At 44.2% G+C, this 17,270-nt stretch overlaps 1 protein-coding gene across 1 annotated transcript in view; it reads left to right on the top strand.

The window, feature by feature from the left end:
• The window catches only part of AFG2A (AFG2 AAA ATPase homolog A), a 205,478-nt gene extending 188,803 nt beyond the window's left edge, over positions 1 to 16,675 (top strand). The window contains exon 16 of the mRNA XM_069104864.1: positions 16,324 to 16,675. Coding sequence (XP_068960965.1) covers positions 16,324 to 16,497 — 174 coding nt within the window. The 3' untranslated portion in view covers positions 16,498 to 16,675. The remainder of the gene's footprint in view (positions 1 to 16,323) is intronic.
• The last annotated feature ends 595 nt before the right edge of the window (positions 16,676 to 17,270 follow it).

Raw genomic sequence — 17,270 nt, 5'->3', positions numbered from 1 at the left:
TTTTCTTTTACTATCAGGCTCATTGCCCCTCTCCAGAGCTTTAGGGAAAAACCTCTTAAAGAGGCTAAAGATATTACCAGGTTCCCTTCTAGAAAAGGTATTCAGTGTACAAAGGTGATATCAGATATAGGACAGCTATTTATTTCCTTCACCACAAAAGAAATATTTAAAACACACACAAAAAACTTCTCCCATTAGAACATACGCTTTCTTAGGGCAGGAATTTTCTTTTACTTTTCTTTGTAGCCCCTTTCTTAGCACAGTGCCTGACTCATAGCAAAGGATTAATAAGTAAATGCTTGTTGATTGAATCAGCGATTATACTCGCCCAGAAAGTTAAGACAAAAATTGGAAAGCCTGTCAGATATTCCATATACACCCTGGATCGGTATTATCCATGCAACTCACAATCCTGCCTTAGACTAACTGTAGGACTTACTAGCTGAGTGACCCTAGGCAAGTCATTTGAGATCCAGCCTCAAGTTCCTTATCTGTTAATGGGGATAATAATAGCATATACCACTGAGAGTTATGAGAATCAAATGAGAGAATATTTATAAAGTACTTTGCAAACCTTAAAATGTATATAAATGGTGAGTATTATTATAGCTGTTATTAATGTTAACTGTACTCAGAAATCTTCAATGATTCCCCATTGCTGGAGGGCAGGACTCCTCAGCCTGACTTTCAGGGACGTTAGCCCTCCATTAGCGCACATGATATGAGTGGATGTCTTCCGGCTAAATGAATGAAGGCAGTGCTGGATTTGGAGTCAGAAAATCTGAACAGGAATCCTGCTGGCCTCAGAGACTTACCATTTAACCTCTTAGCCTCAGTTTCCTCATCTGTAAAAGGAGCACATGCCAGGGTTGTTGTGAGCACCAGAGAAGATCATATGTATAAATAAAGCACTTTGGAAACCTTTGCCATCCCCATGATGGCGATAATGACGATTTGCTGTTACCCAAATGTCCCTGAAACGCCCTCTGTCCATGCCTATTTCTTACCATTGATGCCCTTTCGGAGGCCACTGACTTCATGCGTGCAGGTTTTCCCTGATTCTCCCAGCCAGATGGGACTCCCCTCCCTTACCTGAGATCTGAGGGCATTCTGTCCATACCTCTTCTAGCTCTCTGTCAGAATCGCAGACACTTAGAAGAGCCAGGAGGGGCCTTAACAGCCATAGCTGAAAGCCAGTCCCCTCTGCAGCATATCATGAGTGGACAGCTGGTTTTTGCTGGAAGCCTTCCAATTAGAGAGAGCCCACCACCTCCTGATGCAGCTCCCTCTGCTTTGCTTTTACTCCACCATTTTGGCTGTGCCCCAACTCACCCTACTTTGGACAGCTCTAGTTATTAGCAGGTTTTGACTTATGATGCCCAAATTTACTTCTTTTGCAATTTCCACATGTTGCCTGTGGTTCTAACCTCTGGGCTTAACAAGTCAGATCCTTCTTTTGTACTCCAGTCCTTCAGGTGTTTTGAAGATAGAGAACTCTCTGGGTCTCCTTAATGACCACCAACCCCAGGTCCTTCCACTGGCATGAACTTGAGACCCTTGCTGGAGTCTGCCTTTCTCTGGATACTCTGGCTTTCCGATGCCCTTTCTCAACATAAGGCTCTTAGGAATGACCATAGTATTCCCATGTGGAATGGCCAGGACTGAGGATAGAGGGACTGTCACCTCTTTTGTTCTAGAAGCTGTGTTCTGTCCCCACTTGTGCCCTGCCTCTCTTTATAGCTAGAAAAAAAACACCCAAACTGCTAACTCTGTTCTAAATCTTTTTAAAAATGTATTGCTCTTTTGATGTTATATCATTTTTATTTCAAAATATCTTCTTTCTCCTACCCGATGAGCTATACCTTGTTTTAAAAGAGGAAAAAAAGTTCAGCAAAGCTAGCTAACACATCAACTGAACTTGACGTGTTCCACATCCATGGACCCCAATCTCTTCAAAGAAGGGAGAGATTGCATCTTCTCATTTCTTCTTCAGAAGGCTGATATATACCTTTCTTAATGCATCGCCCCCCCCCTTTTTTTCTTTTTTTGGCTGCTACCTCACACTGTTGACTGACACTGAGCTTGTGGTCCATTAAATTCCCCAGATCTTTTTCAACTGAACTACTTTCTAGTCCTTAATCCCCCATAGTTATACTGAGGAAGTTAATTTTTTGAGCCAAAGCATACACCCATTTATCCCTATTGAATTTTATCTGATTAGTCAGACCAGTTCCAGCCTGGGGATTCACCAAATCTAGCCCCTCCCTGCTTTTATATGGCTCATGACTAAGAATGGTTTTTATTTATAAATTAACTTTCATTTGCTGACACCTTTCAAGACTTTTTGTGGATCCAAACTCTGATATCCTGAATGTTAATAATAATCCCACCTACTTCCCCAGTTTATGAGGATTAAAAGTACTTTACAAACCTCAAAACGCTATCCAAATTCCAATTGTTATTATTAATCTGCAAATGATCATAGAAAACATTCTAATATGTTCTTTGTTTTTATGTCTTCTCTCCTTTACAAGCGCCTTGAAGACAGACACCAATGCATCCTGATCTTTGCATTTCTCTTGGGGTCTTATGCATGGTAACCATTTGTGGACTTGAAACTTAATGATATTTGCCTAATATCATTAATATTATGATATTTAATTATAATGATATTGTAATCATTATATATTATCATAATATATTATCATTAATATCATGATATTTCTAGAATACCTAAAGAGGTTCTTATTTTAAGATATTACCATGTATCCAATTCATTAATCTTGTTAACGTTCAAATATTTAAAGGGAAAAGGAAAAGCACTGATTCTTCAGACCAGAAAAATATGACCAACGATGGGGAGGATTTAAAGTCAAATAACACTTTTCTCAGTTTTGCTCAGTCCCAATAAATTATACTGTAGTTTATTAAAATGTGTTGCTGTTATTATGGAAGAGTATTTTTAAGATGGAAAATGAGGATGATACATTAATTATACTCTTTGTCTCTTGACACAACTCAGTAAAATTTTGAGACAAACTGTAGTTCCAGAAAGGATTCAGATGTTTTATGAGTTGACTACCTCACTTGATTGGGTTAGATTGACTAGCCTCGTTTTAGCCTAGTCCTGAATATTTTCTTTTGGAAGTAGGAAGGAGCCGTTGTGCTGTCGTATTAAAGTTTAGCAGTAGTGAGATTAATCAGTAGGTTTTTATATCATTCCTACATACTCTTCACTCACCTCATTCATTATTTATATGGATTTCTCAGTATAGTTTTTCTTTGCTTCCCTGGGAAGTTATATAAGCATATCTGTATGTCTCACTATCGATTTTAGCTCTGAGCCCCCATTAGTTTCAACCCTTCTGGCTAAACAGCTCAGCATTTGTTCTATCTCTGTCTCCCACTGTTACCTCCTCTGAGCTGTATTTCTGTTATGTGTACCCAGACTAGCAAATGCCAGGCAAAGTAAACATTTAAAAAATGTACAAAGACTTTCTCCATGCCCAAAGGGAAGAGTTTCACATATCCAGAAAGGAGCCCAAAGGAAAATAGGGCAATACTCAATTAAGGGCATCCTAAAGGAGAGAGCAACACGGTCTGTTGCCACCCTTTGTGCCTCTTCAGCCCAAATAGCCCCATTGGAGTCCTGGTCCCACTCCCTGTGGTGACTGTCTCCCATTTCCCCTCTGCCTCTTGTTCCTTCCTCTTCCACATGTCTCCTATGAGGAGCTGGCTTCCTCTTCTTGTCCGACTTCTGCTTGAACTTACTTTTTAAAGGTCACTTGGAAGGCATGGCGTATCATTGGTCTTGTTCCCTTTCTGCTTCACTCAGGGAACTTGTTCAGACCTCAGAAAGGGATTGTCTGCATCTTTAAATCCTTCTTTTCTGCAATCAAGTACTGGCCTTTCAAAGACCAACTACTTTACAAAAGGTCATGTAGAGGTGCAAGGGTCCTTCGAGGTCATCAAATCCAACCCCTTCTGGTTACAGAGGTTAAAATGGCCTCCCTATTCGCACTGGTGGAAAAATCACACATAGTAAGTAGTAGAAGTCAGGGATGCTTGACCCAACCTTCTGGAAAGAGAGAATACAGAGGTTTGACTTACTAAATCGCTATTCTTCCCAATGAGATTTCCCAGCTACACAGAGGAAATACTCTACTCACAAACGTTAATAGGACATTCGTATTTATCTTGACCAGCTTGTACTTGACTAGGAATTCTTCAGAATGCCTCTGACAGGTGGTTTCTAGCCAGTACCCAAAGACCTCCAGAGACAGGCTTAGAGCCTACCAAGCTTCAGGAGACTCTTATTGTTAGGAAGCTTTTCTTTGCATGAAGTTTCACTCACCCTGTCTTCATTCTTTCAGCCATTCTCTTCTTCCCACTGGGGCAAAACAAGCCCTTCTTCCTTCCGTTTGAAGAGGGCTATTGTGTCCCCAAGCCTCCCTTCTGGACCAAGCAGTGCCTATGGTTTCGCGTCTCCTCACCATGATTTTTCTCTTGCTCAGGACGTAATTCAATCTGTCAAAGACCATCCTAAAATGATTGTGTGAGTGCCCATGTGGATTCCTGGAACTGGACACATTAAGGCTGTCAGCTTCTTCATTCTGTAATGGAGCTTCCTGCCCTTGACTCGTCATTGGAACACTATCTAGGCCATGCAGCCTGGGCAAAACCATCCTTAGGACTTAGTTGTGACAGCTCCTCAGATGCCACCCAGCTGCACTCAATCTGGATCTTTGACTTCTCCCCCAGCTCCGCCACTTGAGAGTGCCTTCTCCTCTGAGATTGCCTTCCATCCACTCTGTGTGTCGTTTATACCTATTTTATTTCCCTGTTTTCTCCCCCGCTAGAATGTATGCTTGTGGAAGGCAAAGATTGTTTTGCCTTTTTTGTACCCCTAGCACTTAGCACAGTGCATGGTGCATAGTAGGACAGCTAAGTGGGAAAGTAGATAGAGTCTGCAGTCAGGAAGACCTGAGTTCAAACACAGCCTCAGATACTTACTAGCTGCCTTGGGCAAGTCATTTAACCCTATTTGCCTCAGTTCCTCATGTGTAAAATGACATGGAGAGAGAAATGGCAAAACCACTCTAGTATCTTTGCCAAGGAGACCCCAAATGGGGTCATGGAGATCTGAACAACAGTACCAGCAACAACGTGCCATGTGGTAAGTGCCTAATGATTGTTGGCTGACTGACCATGCCAAACTGCCTGACTTGGGTATACGCAGCAAACTGCAGAACAGCCAAGATCAGGAGAAAGGTAGACCATACCACGCAAGGAGCACTGAATGGAGATCTTAGCCTAGGGAAAAGAAGGCTTACAATTACTGTCTTCAAATATTCAAAGGACCATCCTGTGAAAAAGAAACTAGCCTTGATCTGCCAGACTCCACAAGGCATAAATAGCAATAGTGAACGAAGTTTCAGAGAGGGAGATTCAAGCTTGAGATGTGATGCGTTTTTTGCTGGTGGATTGCTCGAGTCTCCTGGCCCAGCTCAAGATCATTCTGTAGATGGTAAATCTTGCCTTGAACCCAGGTCCTGGGACTTCACATCCAATGTGCTTTCCACAGGCAATGCCACTTGATAAGCTGTTAACCCAATCTCCCTAATCAGATTCCACTCCAGTTCATGGTCTCAAACCTCTTTCCCAGCAATACAACACAGATTTTCTCCCTCCAGCTTCCCATAGACCTAGTTATGCTTTGCCCAACTGTCCTTCCAACTCCTGACCCCAAACTTTCCCTATCTTCCTTACCTCATTTTCTTTCTCACCAACCCTCCTTCTTCTCCTTCTACACCCTGACCCTAACCTTTCCCTGCCCTGCCTCCTCCTTTCTTCCTCCCTATCCCTCTTCTCTTTCCAAACCTTGACCCTCACCTTAATCCACCTTGCTTAGAGGCATTCAATAAAGAAAACATGAAGGGCTATACATCGAAAGTAATTCACCCTCATTTTTTTTAGGGTAGGAACATGTTTTCTTAAAACAAACCTCAACTTATTAAAATATTTATGTAAAATTTAATCATGGCCATCTTAGCCAGACAGACCGCTGAAGATTGCACAGAAACTTGTTTGTGTGCGTGAGTGCCTTTTTTTTTAAGTCCCACAAATATCACTGAAACCAGCAGTTGGCAGAGAGAGACCTCAAAATCTTTTGTTCCAGCATGTAAATTCTCGTTTTGCTGCAGAATCCTTTTGTCAGGGTGGTGACTATGCCAGGTTCTTGCCATAGCGAAGGGCACCCTGACAGTACATTTTCAGAAATTTACTGAACTCTGGGCTTGTACCTCCTTTCTGATGTTGAGCTGAAATGAGTGTGTTTTGATGAGACTACTGGCCTCTTGTCACAAAATGTGTGTTTGCATAAACATGGACAAGTACATTTAACCAATGTATGTGTACGTGTATATTTATATGAATATATAGTATAAAAGCCGTATGTTATAACATGGATGCATAAGTATATCTGCACATGTGTAGCCATTGTGAATTTATAGTGTATATATGTGCATATATGCATATGTATTTTAAACCTGCTTAACATATGCAGTGGGGTTGGGATTGGGGAAAGAGGCAGAAAATCTTTACCACCAAAGTCTGCATTTCTACCCTGGGCTCTTACGCCATGTTGGCATTCACAGAAAGAGAGAGAAAAGCGACGACTTCTCTTGCGCACTGTCCCGAAGGTGGTCTGGGTCTGTTCCCAGGGGGATGTCAGTTTGCAAAATCAGAAGCTTCAGCTGCCAGGGTGGGACCTACCTGCAGTCCCTGTTGTTAAGTCTCCCAACCCAGAATTCCAACCCTAAGAGGAAATTCTGGGCCCTTCGCTCATTCTCCCCTCCCCAACCTTGTTGGGTGATTTTAGGCACACACTGTGTCATTCATAATAGTGGAGGCCTTGGTTGAGATTGCAAAACCATTCCCATTGTTTAGTAATCCCCCCTGTTCCCACAGTTGGCTCACAGCTTTGTGAAAACTCTTTTCCCTTCAGCTAGAAATTTCTACATTTGGTGGGGATCCAAAGACATTTTTTTTCCTTAAATTCAAATTCTAAGGAAAGTTCAGGGACTCTGGGGCAGTGGTATAAAGTTTCTGGATAGAATCCCAGGGTTAAAGGCATACCACAGACACACGATTGAATTCACCGGAAGTTTATTGAACACTTACTAACTGGTTCAAGGTGCTGGGCAGGGTGCTGGAGGGGCTAGCTGGGGAAAGCAAAGCTGGTGATCTGTGTGGCAGCTGCTGCCCACATCTCCTTTCTCATGAGGACACCGGCCTCTCTTCTGCTGTAAGACACACAGAAAAACTAAAGAGAGCTCAGACTTCTAGGCTGTTGTAGTGGTGGCAGTGCTTAGAGCCCAGCTAGAACCCTGGGTGACAGAGCCATGCCCCTCTAGGAATGCAGGTGCCTTGGGCATCTGTGTTTGTGTCCCCCCACGTATTTCTATATGGGAAATATACCTGAAGTTGTACATCCCTAAGCTGCCTGGACTCTTGCACCCAGAACGCACAAAAGGGTTGGGCAGTGATTGGTGGGAGTCCCAAGTGTCTGGGTTGCACCGTGGGCGTCTCCCAAGATTCTGTCCCAGACCCTCTTCTCTTCTTTCTCCCTGTACCCTCTCCCAGGGACCTGCTGACATTCACTGCCTTTCTGACCTTGGCCAGACCATATGATCTCTTCCTTAGCTCACATACTGTAAAATGAGAGAATTGCCCCTTCCAGCTCTCCTGAGCCCCATTCCCAACACCACCAGCTACATAGCTTCTCTGTGTATTATCATCCCCCGACTGCCCAGCTTTTCATATTCCCAGATCATCCATTCTCACCCAGAATCTATCATTCTTTATTGCCTCATGGCTTTTTGTCTGTACTTACTCCACTATATGGAGATGAGAGGCAATATGGTGCAGTGGTCAGAAAGCCAGACTCTCAGCTAGGAAGACCTGGGTTCAGGTCCTGCAGAGAAGGTGCTAACTTGTAGTGGTAGAGGGAATTTCCTCATCTGGGAGTGCCCTATAAGGAAGAAATCATTGGTCCAGTCTTTAACCCTGTTAAGGCACTAAATTGACTCGGCGGCACCAATTGTTTAAGCCCTTCTCTCTGGGGCCATATTTATGTGGGGCACGTTCTAGAAATTGAGAATTGGTTTTCCACCCCATGAGAAAGTCAGGCTTTGTTCCCATCCTAGAGGCCTTCCGAGAAGGCCCTCCCGGAGCGGGCTCTGTGGGGAGGTGCTTCCCCATGCTTGCCAAGATGATGGGAATTATCTCCATCAAGCCTTAGCTGCTTCCTTGGCCACCGCCCAGAGCGGCTGCTTTTCTCAAAAGGCCCCAAGAGGAGGAACCTCCCCACTTAGCAAAGCCTCCCCCACCCCAGTTCCATTTCTTATACCCATTAGGAGAAAAGGACATACTGCATTTTATTTTGTAAAAATACCTTGTGCTTTCTGCTTCCTGAGAGTATAGGAAAGATTAATTAGAAAACATTAGCAAGAGAATAGCTGGTTTTCATATGATGCTTAAAGCCCTAGACATCACCTGTGCACATTTGGTCATTGGCACTGATTAGCGGTTTTTTTCTTTGTATACTGAGCCACAGCAAACTTTTGTTAAATGTCTGCTGTGTGCCAGGCACTATACTAGGCACTGGAAATGTAAAGGCAAGGACAACAGTCTGCAAAAATAGAGCTCCCTGCTCTCAGGGAGTTTCTGTTCTACTCAGAGCCCTTGTTGTCTTTTGTCTGGGGCCATTTACATTTCTTACAACTACTCTGGGGGAAGAATTGTTATTCCCACCCTACAAAGGATACCAAATGCCCTGGGTGCCCTCCTCATCTCTCTGTCTCTGTCTCCCTCCCTCCATCCCTCTCCCTCTCTCTCTGTCTCTCTCTCTCTCCCTCTCTCTCTCTCTCTCTGTCTCTGTCTCTCTCTCTCTCTCTGTCTCTCTGTCTCTCTCTCTTTCTCTTTCTCTTTCTTCCCCTCCCTCCTTCCTCATCCACTTGTATGAGTTTAATTGTTATCTCTATGCCAGTGATGCCCAGATCTACACATCCGGCCCCTGACTCTACCCTGAGCTTCAGTTCTGCATTCCTACTGGAACAAGGCAGCACTTTTTAAACATGAAAATGAGTCTCGGCCCCATTTTAGGGCCTGCCAGACTGACTGCCACAGCCCACTTCAGACTATCTGACTTGCGATCTCTCTGACCCTTATGTATGTATTTAGAATGTTATACCTGAAAGTCCTGCCCTCCCTCACTCTGAAGAATGTCAATGAGTCAATATTGCTTTTTGTGGAATATAAATCTAACCTTTGTTTCAAAAAGTCTTCCCCTACAGAGGTTATGAACTCTCACCAGCTCTTTAAGAGCAAAGACAATATTGGTAAAGGCGTCTGTCCTGTCGTTTGGAGGTCAGCTGAAGAAATGTCTAGCTGGGAGTCCGGGAGAAGGGGGTGTGTCTTACCTGGAATGTGTGTGAGCTCTAACTTCTGCCTCACTAGAGCTATCATGGAGGGGTAACAGTTGTATGAAGAGATTAAGAGGCACCAGCAAGGACTGTGTATTCTGGGCAGATTCTCTACAAAGAAAGGAGCAATATTGAGAAGAAATCCGATGGAAATTCCTTAGAGACTTCATCAGTGTCTGGCCTGGGTTTTCAGACAAGTAACGTGACATCGGCTATCTGTTGAGGTGGTGACTGCAGCAGTGATGTTGGGCAGAGGCGAAGGTTGCATAGTCATATAGATGGTGTTGTCAGGTCTGTTTGTTGATAAATTACCATTAATGAACCAGAGAAACTCCCTTCCCCAAGGGTAATGAATCTTACTTTCCTATATTTCAATGAAAACTAAAATTATTGGCTATTTACAATTTATTACCAAGTAGAATCGACGATAGATACAGCTATTCTCATATTTTGCATCACTGCCAGTCTTTTCAGTCATGTCTGACTCTTTGTGACCCCACTTTGGGGTTTTCTTGGCAGAGATGTGGGAGCGGTTTGCCATTTCCTTCTCCAGCTCATTTCACAGCTGAGGAGACTGAGGCAAACAGGGTGCAGTGACTTGATCAGAGTCTGAGGCCGAGTTTGAACTCAGGCCTTCCTGACTTCAGGCCAGGCACTCTCTCCATTGTACCACCTCGCTGCCCCTGTTTATCCTGTACATGACTGTATTAATTACTCAGGCCTTTATTCTCCTGTGTGTCAGAAGTTTCATTCCCCTTCCATCTTCCATCTAGACAGCATTTCACATGTTAGGTCCAGGAGGGAGTAAACACATGTGAGGCTTTGAGCCTTCCCTTGAAGGTGTTATCCACGGCCTTCTCTGGCCTTTTCTCAGAATCATGGTCATTGGTATGAATATTGTAAGTGTTTATGGACTGCCCACTGAGAGGGTCTCCCCTTGGGCTTCCAATAATAACCCCAGAGATAAAGTATCCTTGTATGTCCCCAGGGCCTCAGCACACCTGGCATCAATCTAAGTGCCACCAGCCTTGAGTCTGTTGGGGAAGAGTCCACTCCCATACTCTTTTCTCCCTGGACTGACTCCTGTGGGTAGTGATCACAGGGCGCCTCTCAGGAGAGCACAGGGAGAAACAGAGAGCACAAGCAGCCCTGGAACCCCTGAGAAGGAGGGAGCCACCCTAATGCACCTGTATGGAAAGGGAAAGCCTGGACGCCTTTGGGAGCAGCCAGACCCTCCCCCCAAATTCAGGTGTGGATTTGGAGGCCTGCGTCCTTCTGCTGCCATCTCCTGTCTATCTGCCTTCCTGAGATAGCCAAGGGCTATGTCGGAGTGGGGATGAGGATGAAGGATAGCATTTATTCTTTAAAGAAAGTTTTTATTTCTTTTTTTTTTCACTTGTATATAAAAACCATTTTAGCAGTTGTTTTTTATGTTCATGATTTATTATTTAAAATTTACCTTATATTTATAATTAATACACCAAAATTCATTTTATATTTATAATTTATAAATTCAAATTTTGAACTTTCCTAATTTATAAATTGAAATTTCATAATTTATACATTAACTTCTTAAATTTACAGTTATAATTTTTGAGTTCCAAATTCTCTCTCTCACTCATTTTCCTCCCACCTCATCAAGAAGGCAAGCAATTTGACATAGATTATACATGTGCAGTCATGCAAAACACATTTCCATATTAGCCATGTTACAAAAGAGAACAGACCAAAAAAAAAAGAGAAATAGATTTTTTTAAATATGCTTAGATTTGCAAAGAATAGCATATATTTTGTGCTTTAGGTTTACAAAATGCTTTACAAATATTGTCTCTTGATCCTCACTAGAACCCTGGGAAGAAAAGGAAACTGAGGCAGAAAGTGGCTTTCTTGGGGGTCACAATGCTAGTCAGGTCTGAGGTCAGATTTGAACTCAGGACTTACTGACTTAAGGCTTGGGCTCTCTCCACCTTGGTGCTTAGAATATTCTTAGCATGTAAGTCTTGGGCACTTTTCATATTGCAGTTGATATATAATCATTCATTTTGAGAGGCCTTTTCTCCCTAATATAGGAGCTCAGTGACAGTGAATGCTCCCCAAGTCAACCTCAAGGGTCTGCCCTGGTCACTCTTCCCTTCTCTTTCTACATTTTGTCATTGTCCCATTGTCTCCTTAGGGTGCCTGCATCTGTGGAAAGCCAGCCCTGCTTTCTCTCCTAAATTTAAGTCACACACAACTCTCTATCAGATGTTTCAGCTGGATATCCAGCAGTCAGCTAAAATGCACCATGTCCACAGCAGAACTTGTCTTTTTTTGTCTTCCAAGCCTTCATTTTACTCCCAAAGGCACTGAGACGCTTTCATTCAAACAGGCTCTCAGCCTTGTAGTCATTGTTTCTGCCCGCCATGTGCAGTGACACCTCTCACATCCATTCCCTTCTCTCCACTCACAGGACCTCCCGTTCTCTCTCCCAGACTCCCTCACCCTCCTTATTGGTCCCCCTGCGTCAGGCATCTCCACTCTCTAAATTGTTCCTCCCCTCAGATGCCAGAGGGACTTGGCAGCTGTAGCCTTCCAGCTTGGTTTAAAACTAAGGGGGCACCTGTTGCCTTTAGGATCAAATGCAAATTTCTGTTTCAGGCATTTAGAGTGTTTCATGATCTGGCTCCAACCTCATTCTGCAGGGCTTCCTTTTACACACTCTAAAACTCGGCCCCCTTGGTCTTCTGCCTACTCTTCACACATGGCATTTGCTTGCCCTCAAGAGGCTTAAATTCGATAGAGAAAGAGTACATTTAGAAAAATAGAAAAAATAAATACAAAATAAATGTTCTCCCATATCTGTGCCTTCCCTAGAATCAGGAGGACCTGAGTTCGACCCAGCCTCAGACACAGTACTAGCTGTGTGACCCTGGGAAAGTCACTTTACTCCAATTGCCTCAAAAAGAACACATACTTTATTCCAAAGTTCATCTTAAATGCCATCTCCTCCCTATTTTATATACAAATACATTGAGGCAGCAAAGTGGCTTTGGATAGAGCACCAAGTCTCAAGTTGAGAAGAACTGAGTTCGAATGTGGCTTCACACACTTACTAATTGTTTGACCCTGGACAAGTCACTTGATCTCCCAGTGCCACAGTTTCCTTGTCTGTAAAATGGAGGTCATGGTAGCATCTGCCCCAGAGTTTCTGTAGGGATCAGCTGAGATACTTGTTAAGTGATTGGCAGACCTTAGGACGCCCCATCAATGCCAGCTGTTACTATAGTCAGGCCTTTCCTGGTTCTTCCTGAGACCCCAGATTGTCTTACATTTATTTTGTCTGAATTTTCTTTGCATTTGTTTTCTGTTTGTACGGGTTCTCTTGCTCCCTGAGGACAAGGCTGGTTCAGTTTTTGTCCTGGTGCCCCCAGTGCCAGCTCTAGGTCTGTGTCCTATGGGAAGAGGGAAGGAACACGCTTAATATAAGCACCTACTGTGTGCTGAGAGCTTTACCAATACTGTCTCCTGTGAGCCTCCCCACACCCTGGGATGCGGATGCTCAGAGGGGGAGACTGAGGCAGGCAAAGATAAAGTGACTTGTCCAGGGTCACACAGCCAGTGCTTTTCTGAGGCCAGATATGAATTCGGGTCTTTCCGACTCCAAGATTAGAGGTTTATCCACAGTGCCTGCAGCTTCTTCCCACACATCCCCTCCATGGTTGTATGTACCATTTTGTATTAGAATTGTTTGTTTGCTGTCATACAGAGGGACATAATGCTCCCTTCCTGCTGTACCCCGTGAGGCCTGGCCAGGACCTCCACAGCAGCCACCGTCCTTGGGACACTCTGGGGACTCATTGCTGGGAATCCCCAAGTTGGCAGAGCCCTTAGAGAAGAGTCAGAAGAATAGGGGTCGGTCACGCAGCCCCTGCTTGAAGGGAAGCACACCTTGCCTCCCGTCCCCTTATTTGAAAGTCATTCCAGTATCGAACCTAAACTGTCCTCCCTCCAACCTGCTGCCCTGGTTCTGCTCTCCAGGGCCAAGCAGAGCGATGTGGGTCCCTCCCTGGGGCTCAAGCTTGTCACATGGGCACAGGTGGAAGTAGACCCCTCTATGTACCCCCATACTCCCCATGCCTCCCATCCCCTGCAGTCTCTAAGGGCATCCACCCAGCAGAGACCGGGAAGAACTCAGCCAGGAGTGACCAGGCAGGCTTCAGGCTATAACCTCTCCCAGCTTTTCTCTCCATTTGTGATGTAACCTAGGAACTGGCACTTCAGGGTACCTAGTGTTTTATTGGCTCACATTGTGCTTGATAGGTCTATAGTTTACGATATCAGCTCCCATCTCAATGGTTCTCTTTGAGGCAGAAGACATGGGGGATATCAGCCTCATTTCTTCATGAAGGAAGCTGACCCAATGAGTCTGAGTGATTTCCCCAGGACCCTCAGCGAATAAATGGGAGGGATTGGATTTGATCCCAAGACTGAGCCCAGACCCTGCCTGGATGCCAGGAGCATGGACGTTGATGTGGCTTCTTTGTTGTTTAGAAAACTGTTTTCTGGGGCTATTGTTTTAAGAGATTCTTTGTTCCATTTCATAACAGAGGAGATCGTGGACCAGAATGGAGGCCTCTGCCCACTCTAGGGCCCCTGCTTCTTCGCGGCTGTGATGTGGGGGGCTGTTTGGATGGTCCCCACAAGGCCTGGGCTCTGGCTGGCTTGAGACCTTGAACTCACTCGGTGGAAAGTCCGCTCATCCCCATTCCTGAGCAGGGCTGGGTTTCCAGGGCGGTGATAACCTTCTCTATTTGTTGGAGGGGCCCAGGCCTCCCGGGCGTATTGTGGTGACTTAACAAAACCTTCCAAATCCCTGCATGTTTTTGTGTGAAAGCCCCCTGAACGCATGGCTAAAGCCCCTGAAATCGGAGGCGCATCCTGGACAGCCGCCGGCCCCGCCTAGGCCGGGCAGCCCTTTCAGCTGGTGAACAAACAGAGGAAATCTGCTGAATAGCTGGACGAGTGGCTTTCATTTACAAACACTGGGCACCCGCTCCCCAGCCCTGCTTAGACTGCTGCCCTCGAATCACAATCCCCTTTCATCCCACCAGCTGGCTTCCGCCCTCCCAAGGCCAGTGAGCTGAAAAAGGCATTTCAGGATGGGGAGGCCTTCCCCTTCTGTTGTCTCCAGTCCCTGGGCTCCTTCTGTCCCCCACCCCCATCCCTTTCTCCTCTCGGAATTGATTGTCATCTTTGCCTTCCCTCAGAAGAGCTCAATGGAGAACCAGTGTCTGTGCCAGCTGAGATTCTCAAGGTCAAGACAGGGCCCATGAGATTCTCATAAGGAAACCTTTTAGATTTATGTAACAGTTCAGGAGCTGAGGGGTGGATGGGAGATCTAGAACCCAGGAAAGTGTGGGGGTGAATGCCGAGTCTCTTAGGGCCCTAAGGAGCCTGGAATGAGGAGCAAAATTACAAAGTGGGTAGGTCCTGGGATACTTCTCTGAGGCCCCACGTGCTCATGTAAAGCCCAAAGCCAGGACTGACATTTACTCTCCTGAAAAGCAGCATCGGTTTTTGAGTGCAGAAGGACCTTGAAAGTCATTCAGTATAACCGTTCCCTAACTGATGAGCATCCCGCAGTTTCCAGTTCTTTGCCATCACAAAGGAAGCTGCTATAAATATTTTAGAGCATATCAGTTCGTTGCCTTTTTCCCTAATCATCTTTGGAAGCAGACCTAGTAGTGGCATTGCTGGGTTAAAGGGCATAATTCCAAATTCCTGTCCAAAATGGCTGGATCAATTCAGTTCCACCAACAGTGTCCCCGTTTTCCCACATCCCCTCCAACATTTGTTGCTTTCCCTTTCAATTGTTTGAGTCACTGTAGCACGTGTAAAATAATATCTCTAGGTTGTTTTAATCTGCATTTCTCTAATCAGTAGTGATTTAGAGGTTGTTTTTTTCATATGATTATAAGTTGCTTTGATTTCTTCATCAGAAAACAGCATGTTTACATCCTTTGACCATTTATCAATTGGGGAATGACTCATATTCTTATAGATTAAACAAAATTCTTTAGATATTTGAAATATGAGGCTTTATCTGATAATCTGTCTATAAAGATTCCCCCCCCCCAAATTTTCCACTTTCCTTCTGATCTTGGCTACCTTTGTTTTGTTTGTACAAAAAAATGTTTTAATTTAATGTAGCTGAAATTATCCATGTTACTCCTCTGCTTTCTATCTCTTGTTTATTCACAAATTATTCACTTATCCATGAGTCTGATAGGTAATATATTACATGTCCTTCAAGTTTTTTTGTAATATCGCTCTTTCTTTATGTCATTTATCTGTTTTGATGGTGTAAGACATTAGTCTATGCCCAGTTTCTGCCAGACTGTTTTCCAGTTTTCCCAGTAATTTTTACCGAATAATTAATTCTTTTCCCCCTGACTTAAGTCTTAACACTTGTATACAGTGTTTATAGGTATATAAGCATAGGCCTTCCTTTATAGGTAAAGAAACAGAAGCCAAGAAAGCTGAACCACTTGCCTAGGGTCTCACAGGCAGTGGTTGGCACGGTAGGGATATATCCACAGACCTTCTGTCTCAAATACAGTGTCATTTATACAATGCTTCATGGTTTACAAAGCTCTTTACAAATATGATCTCAATTTTATCCTCACAACAACCCTGGGGAGTATTTTTCATTTCAACCCATTTTACAGTTAAGGAAACTGAATCAAAGAGAGGATAAAGTGACTTGCTCAGCAAGTGTCTGAGGATGGATTTGAACTCAGGTCTTCCTGACTCTAGGTAGCCAATAAATGATTGTTTTCTCTCTTCTGTTCATGTGCAGATCACAGCAGTCTGTGCAGAAGCAGGCCTCCTTGCTCTAGAGGAAGATATACAAGGCAAATATATCATGAAAAGGCATTTTGCAGCGGCCCTGAATATCGTGACTCCCAGAATTCCTGAATCCATGAGGCATTTCTATGCGGATTATCACAAGAATGGCCTACACGCATGCTGAGAACATAATAGGTCCTAATATAGTCTATTTAGACACTTTTTTGAAAGAAAAGTGAGTTTCCTATGTGCAGTGGCTTGAGATGGCCAGAATGTTCCTCATTGCAAATGGAATGTCTGAAATCCACTTGGGTGGAATGGAGAGGCTGCCGACCCTCCAATAAAGATGGAGAGAAACAGTTTGGGTCGTGTGAGTTCACTGGAAAGAACCAGGGACTGGATCTTGCAGTGAATTGCTGTGATCTGTGTTTTGTTCAAGGCTTCTGGTTTCAATCAGATTTTAATCTAGAAGAGCTTGCCAGTATTTCTGCAGATGCTTTGGCAGTTCAGCTGTTTGTGAACCTTATCTTCTCCTTCCCCTATCCCCCTCTCTAGAAATCCTTCTTCTCTTCTAATCAAAGGAAAGCACTAAGTTCAAAGCTCACCTTTGCCACTTACTTGCTGTGTGACCCTGGGTGAGTCATTTAATCTCCCGAGCCCCAGATTCCCCATCTGTAGAATGGTATAGACAAATGCCCTGCGAGGACCTTTCCTGATCCACATTTTCTCCCTGGAGAGTCCTTCACTTTCTGGAAAGCAGGACTCAAGGGCTAACACCCCTATGTGCCCTTTCTCAAGCCTCTTGCCTTGAGCCCTCTCTGATTCTTGACATTTCTTTCTATTTCATCACATATACTTTATATTCACTTCTCAGCGTATCAATAGATGGAAAGTCTCTTGAGGATAAGAACTCTTGTTTGGTTTTTTTCCATCCCTGACTCAGTGCCTTGGTTATTA

Source organism: Petaurus breviceps, unplaced genomic scaffold (genome assembly GCF_028583685.1).
Source record: "Petaurus breviceps papuanus isolate PSGF00001 unplaced genomic scaffold, PetGlider_PUasm1.0 689, whole genome shotgun sequence".
Lineage (NCBI taxonomy): Eukaryota > Metazoa > Chordata > Mammalia > Diprotodontia > Petauridae > Petaurus > Petaurus breviceps.
The sequence above is the reverse complement of the archived record's forward strand: the minus strand, read 5'-3'. Positions and strand labels throughout refer to the sequence as shown.